At 57.2% G+C, this 6,363-nt stretch overlaps 1 protein-coding gene across 1 annotated transcript in view; it reads left to right on the forward strand.

Annotated features, from left to right (window-relative positions):
- Positions 1–1,596: 1,596 nt before the first annotated feature.
- The window catches only part of LOC144242690 (guanylate cyclase D-like), a 36,732-nt gene continuing 31,965 nt past the window's right edge, over positions 1,597–6,363 (forward strand). The window contains exons 1-2 of the mRNA XM_077777676.1: positions 1,597–2,317; positions 4,908–5,203. Of these exons, the coding sequence (XP_077633802.1) occupies positions 1,597–2,317; positions 4,908–5,203 (1,017 nt within the window). The remainder of the gene's footprint in view (positions 2,318–4,907; positions 5,204–6,363) is intronic.

Consider the following 6,363-nt stretch of genomic DNA (forward strand, 5'->3'; position numbering starts at 1 on the left):
CAGCCCGACGTGGGGCTCAACTCACATATGGTGAGACCATGACCTGAGCCAAAGTTGGACACTTAACTGACTGAGCCACTCAGGCAAGCACCCCTGCTGATGTACAACTTCCAAGTATAGGCTGCTTCCAGCTTGCCTCCTCTGGGAAGCCCTCCATGAGCTCACAGTATCTTCCTAGTGGTTTTGCCTACTGCCTGCACTAGTGGTCAGCTCTTCTCTTGGCTGGAACCTACCTTCTTACCAGCCTGGCATTTTCTTTTCTTTTTCTTCTTTTTTAATGTTTTATTTATTGTGAGAGGGCGAGAGAGAGCGAGCAAGAGAGAGAGAGAGCTATCATGTGCAGGGGAGGGGCAGAGAGAGGGGGACAGAGGATCCTAAGTGGACTCTGCACTAACAGGGTGATAGCAGCGAGGCTGATGCTGGGCTTGAACCCACAAACCATGAAACTATGACGTGAGCCTAAGTTGGATGCTCAACCGACTGAGCCACTCAGGCACCCCCTAGCAGGCATTTCCTTAAGGGTGAGATAAGCTCTTATGCCCTCCTGTGGCCCCCAGAGTGGAGGGCTGCCTACTGCTTGAAGGAGGTGGGAGGACCCGGCTGGGTGCCATGGGTGGGGAATGGGCCCTGTGAGGGCTGTGGACAGAGGCCGAGCAGGGGTGGCAGGGCTGCGGGGTGGAGGTCAAAGTCCTGGAACAGAAAGATGGAGTCGGGGGGGGGGTGCTCTGGTCCAAATGTCCCAGTCAAGGAGGTGCTGTGTGGGGTGGAGGATGAGCTGGAGACACTTGTCCTCACCCTGTTTCTCTGCGGACCCCGTCCAGTCTCCCTCAGTTTCCCCATCTGAGCAGTGGGGACAGAAAAGGCCTGAGGGGATTGGAGGTGGGACTGTGGCCCTGCGGTGCGAACCCGCTGGCTCCCAACACATTGGGGGCGCTCTCCGCACCCAGGCCTTGCTTGCACCGTGGGGCCCCGGAGCCCAGCGGAGTTAGGGCTGTTGGAAGGTGCTGGGCTTGAGGGTACGGGGCCGGGGAGGCTCACGGCAGCCCAGAGCGCTGGCCCACCTGGGCTGATGAGTGCGGGAAACAGCAGTAATAGCAGGTTGAAAGAAGCAGGATTTATTGAACACCCAAGGACCAGAGGCTGTGCTGAGTGCTGCACTTTATGTCATGTGACCATCACGGCCGCTCCATACAGTAGGCTTTGTTTTCTACCTTTTTGCAGAAGAGGGACATGGGGCTCAGAAACCTCAGAGATTGGTCTAGGGCCTCGGGGATGGGAAGTGGGTAGCTGGGTCTGGCCGGCTCTGACCCCGGAGCCCATGCTGAGGGACTGGGCTTCGGCCCAGGACCATGCGTGGGCATCACCAGGCTGTGGATCAGTCTCAGGGAGGATGTGAGCCCCGAAAACTGGGGGGCTTTGGACACGATGGGTCCAAGTCCCTCATTTTATCAGAGAGGAGGCGAGGTTCTGGGGAAGGTGCTGTGTGCCTCAAAATCATGCTGGAAGCAGTGGCAGAAAATGCTAGAAAGCAAACTGTATTCTTGTCCCCTTTTCCCAGGACTACAGGGAGGATTGTCCCCTGAAGGTTGGCACCAGATGCTGCCACACGGGAAGACGTGCCTGTCCTGCCAGGGCTCATGGGGGTCCACTCTCAGTCACCCAAGGACAGCCCTTGTCCCGCCTCTTCTGTCCGTGGTGCTTTGGGGTGCCCTCCTATGTGCCGGCTCTCTCCCCGATCTGGCCCTGGGGGCAGGGACCTTCACCCTGGGGGTGCTGGGTCCCTGGGACTGTGACCCCATCTATGCCAGGGCCCTCCCCAGTGTGGCGGCCCAGCTGGCTGTAGACCGAGCCAACCAGGACTCCTCACTGGTGCTGGGCTCGAGGCTGGCTTCTGTGGTCCTTGCCACGGGCTGTGACACCCCTCATGCTCTGGCCACGTTCCTGGCCCACAAGAATACCGTGGCTGCTTTTGTGGGCCCCGTCAATCCTGGTTACTGCCAGGCGGCAGCCCTGCTGGCCCAAGGCTGGGGCAAGACCCTCTTCTCCTGGGCTTGTGGAGCTCCAGAAGGAGGAGGTGAGCTGGTGCCCACCCTGCCTTCGGCTGCCCACGTGCTACTGTCCATCATGAGACACTTTGGCTGGGCTCGCGTGGCCATCGTGTCCTCCCACCAGGACATCTGGGTGGCCACAGCCCGGCAGGTGGCCACAACTCTGAGGACGCATGGGCTGCCTGTGGGGCTGGTGACCTCTCTAAGACCTGGGGAGCAGGGGGCCACGGAGGTCCTGGAGCAGCTGTGCAGCATGGACGGTCTGAAAAGTAAGTGTGCATGGGTGCCTTCCTCGTGTGGGCAGCATGGACTTCAGATGGCTGCTGGCAGGGAGTTTCCTGAACATCAGGCAGTGGGCTGAGCTCTGGACCACTGCCCTGCGTGTAATCTCACAGCAGGTCCCTGAGCTAGTGCTGTTGAGGTCTGAACTTTGTAGCTCAGAGAAGGTATGGAACTTGCCCAAGTCACACAGCTGGCTAGCAGTGCAGCCAGGATTTTGAGCTCTGATTTAAGCATTGGTTGTGGAGTGGGAGCCAAAGGACTTTCTCTTCATGCCTGGTATATTCAGGGAAACGAGAGTGTAGCAATCCTTGAGTCCAGGAAGGCAATTACAGTCAGAATCACTTTTCTTCCCTATTAATCACTTCTTGCATTTATCAAGCCCTGCTGTGCTGAGTGCTGGGACACAGGTGAACAGGACAGATCAGGTGGTGGGTCTCTAGGGGCTGACTATGTAATGGAGAGACAGGTATATAAGTAATAAGAGACAGGTGGCTATGACAGAGAGCTCAAGGCCATGTGAGGGAACAGAAGCCTGGAGAATCAGAGGAAGTATAGGGCTGGGCCCTGGGGATCAGAGGAAACTTCTTGGAGGAGGTGACATTCGTTCATCTTTAAGGAAGCATGTAGCTAAGGTGAGGCATGGTGGGTAGACTGTAGAGGAGAGTTGGTGCCTGGAAAAGAGGAGGGATCTTTTTTTTTCCCCCAAGAGAGAGAGAGAGAGCACAAGCTGGGGAGAAGGGCAGAGAGAGAGAGAGAATCTTAAGCGGCTCCACACTCACTGTGAGCTCCATCCCACAACCCTGGAATCATGGCCTGAGCCTAAATCAAGAGTTGGACACTCAACGGACTGAGCCGCTCCGGTGCCCCAGAAGGGACCTTAAAGTTAATGTAAACTGGGATTGTTTCAAACTATGGGCTGTGACCCATTTGGGTCAACAAATCAGTTTAGTGAATCAAGACTAATATTACAAAAAAAAAAAAAAAAAAGAAGAGAACGGAAGAAAAAGAGAGAAGAATGAAACTGAGCAGAATAGATAAAACGGAATGGAATAAAAGTAGTAAATATGAGAATGCATTGCAGGTAACAGGGGAAAGTGTCGTTCTGTGAAACTTCCAACCTCTGTGTTCTGCATTGGAGGGGACCGAAGCCAGTGACCCCGAGGGGACGGTGGGGTGGGCAGCCCCTGAGCTGGTGCAGCTGCCGGTTAGTGAGTCAGCACCACGTGGAGAGTGAGACCTGGCCAAGGTTAGCCTGCTGCCCATTAGGACCAGTATCCCACTTCTCTGAGCCCCAGTTCTCCAGTAGGTGAAATGCCAATAGTGAAACCCACCTTACTGTGTCATGAGGAGCAGATATTTGAGGCTGAGTGCTTTGTAAACACTTTCTTTAACCAAGATCACCGGGGACTGCTCCATGTCTGACCCTGGCTGGGCTTTGGAAAGGTGATGGGGAGGAATCACCCAGGCCACAGCAGTGAGGAGATCTAGACTAGTAGGAGCTGGGGCACGGAGGGCTTCATGGAGGAGGTGATATCAGGGCAGGACCTGAGCTTGAGAAGTTGGTTGCAGAGGAGGAAGGAGTTCCAGAGGAACCAGCTAGGGCAGAGGAATGGAGGTAACATGTTAAGGGGATTAGAAGGAACAGCTCAGCTCTGCGTGGCTGGAGCACAGTGACAGTGGGTGGGGGACACCTCATCAGACTCTTCTACCCTTTGGGCTGAGTATTGAGTTCCAACCACATTGCTGGCTTTCAGGAGCCAGGAGGCAGAGTAGTTCAGGGCATACTCTCTGGAGTCAGATTGCCAAACTCTCACTCCTGGCCCCACCTCCTGACGGCTGTGTGACCTCAGACAGCTCACTAAACCTCTCTGTGCTAGTTTCCTCATCAATGACAGAGGCTAATAACCCCCCTCCATCACAGGGTTGTGAGGATGAGGACTACTGCAGACAAGAGGCTTAGGACAGTGCCCAGCACACAATGAGCACGGCTCGCCCTCGGTGTGGGCTCTTCCCAGTCGCCGGCTTCCTCCCAAGCTGTGGGGATCTGCTCTCCCTTGTGACCAAAGGCAGAATGGACCCCCCACTTATAAAATAAATGGGATCTTTGGTTAGAATCCAGAATAAACGCCGGGTGGAAGAGACGAGATGAAGGAAGCTCTGGTCCTGCTCCGCCCCAGGGCTCCTCAGGCCCCAGCAAGGGGACTCTCGGCTTTCCCTGGTGGCTCTGTTTTCCTGGGTTTCTTGGAGAAAAGGACTGCAGTAGGGAACCTAGACCACAGCCAGAGTAAGTGGCGGCCCTTCATTGGCTGAGGGTGTAGCCCTGGTCAGGGGCCCAGGTGGAGAAGAGACGAAGGATACAGAGGACCCTTATCTTGGGCAGGGGCTCTCGTCTGTCCTGGGTGCCTGGGGATGAAACTGGCTGCCTTGTCTCCAAGGGGCTACTTCTTTCTCGAAGGCAAAGAGGAATCTATTCGTGGCAGGGGAGTGGACCTGAGAGTTACGAGCGGCTCTCTGGGGCCACAGACTCTGGGCTTGAGGGGAGGCCTGGGAAGGTGAGCATGCCTCTCTTGCCCCCAGTGGTGGTGCTGTGCATGCACTCGGCGCTCCTGGGCGGCGTGGAGCAGACGGCCCTGCTGCGCGGAGCACAGGCCCAGGGCCTGGCGGACGGGAGGCTGGTCTTCCTGCCCTACGATACCCTGCTCTTCGCCTTGCCATACCGCAACCGCTCCTACCTGGCCCTGGGCGACAGCGGGCCCCTGCGGGAGGTCTATGACGCGGTGCTCACCGTCAGCCTGGAGTCCGGCCCTGTGGACGAGGCCTTGGAAGCTGCCAGGGCCAGTGGCGAGGTGGCGGCCCATTTGGAACCAGAGCAGGTAGGTCGGTACCAGCCTCCGCAGGGCGCAGAGCCCCAGGCCCCGGCAGGTGTGGCGCGCTCCTCACCCCCTCTTGGCCTCCCCGGCCTGGGCCAGCCCCCCAGCCCCGCCTCCCTGTGGCCTGTGACCTGTCCCTTATTCGACAGGTCTCTGCCTAGTCCCTAGGTATGCTCTCTCCGTCTCTCTCTCCCTTTCCCTCTCCCTTTCCCTCTCTCTCCCTTCACCCCCCCCCCCGTGTGTGTCATTCCTTCTTGACCTGCTTTATCAATCTGCCCTCTCTTGTGACTCTGCTCCTCTTGTTCTATCTCCGGCTTCAGTGACTCTCGTCTCTGGTCCCGCTGTTCTTCCTCTCGCCGACACTCTCCCTCCCCGTCTTCTGTGTCTGTCTCGCAAAGTGTGCAGATCGGTAGGAGAGATGCCAGGGTGTGGGGGGAATGGAAAGGTTTTCCGGAGTCACCGCGGTGAATCTGAGGAGGGTCAGCGGTGGGTGTGCGGCTCCCAGCTCAGTTTGGGTAGATAGGACCTGACTGCTTGGGTCCCCGTTGGGACATCTGTTTTCTTGGTGACAAGAAGGCAATAATGTCTGGATGAGGTGACCGGGATGCGGAAGCCGACGGAGGGCCTTGCAACAGGCCACTCATCTGACAAATGCAACTTGAGTCCCTCTCACGTGCCGTGGGGCCAGGCGTCAGGGACACGCTGATGGATAAGACAGACCTGGCCTTCAGGGAGCTTCCGTTGTGGTAGGGCGAGACGGGTAATACCCAAGCAGCCATATGACCAAATTCAAATTGTGGCAAAGTCGCCAAGAAAATGAAACAGGATAAAGTGACAGAGAGCGGCCGGGATGGAGTAGTGGGTGACAGGAGCTAGGACAGGCAGGCAAGCCCCTGTGGGGAGATGGCACGTGAGCCGGGTCCTGAATGGGAAGGAGGAGCCAGGGTGCAGGTCTGGGTGAAGAGTGGCCAGGCAGGGGAAGTGTCAGGGGCAAAGGAAGGTGAGCTTCGGAGGCTAGAGGAACAGGCAGAGGGCGTGGAGAGGCTGGGCTGTCATGACAGGCGGGGGCAGGGGTCCGAGATGAGCTTGGGGCCAGACCAGGTGAGGCATTTTATGCCAGGGCAAAAGGAGTCTCAACTTATGATCATAGGTGAAATGGGGAA

The sequence above is a fragment of the Crocuta crocuta genome, unplaced genomic scaffold, assembly GCF_008692635.1.
Source record: "Crocuta crocuta isolate KB4526 unplaced genomic scaffold, BGI_CrCroc_1.0 scaffold271, whole genome shotgun sequence".
In the NCBI taxonomy this organism is placed as follows: domain Eukaryota; kingdom Metazoa; phylum Chordata; class Mammalia; order Carnivora; family Hyaenidae; genus Crocuta; species Crocuta crocuta.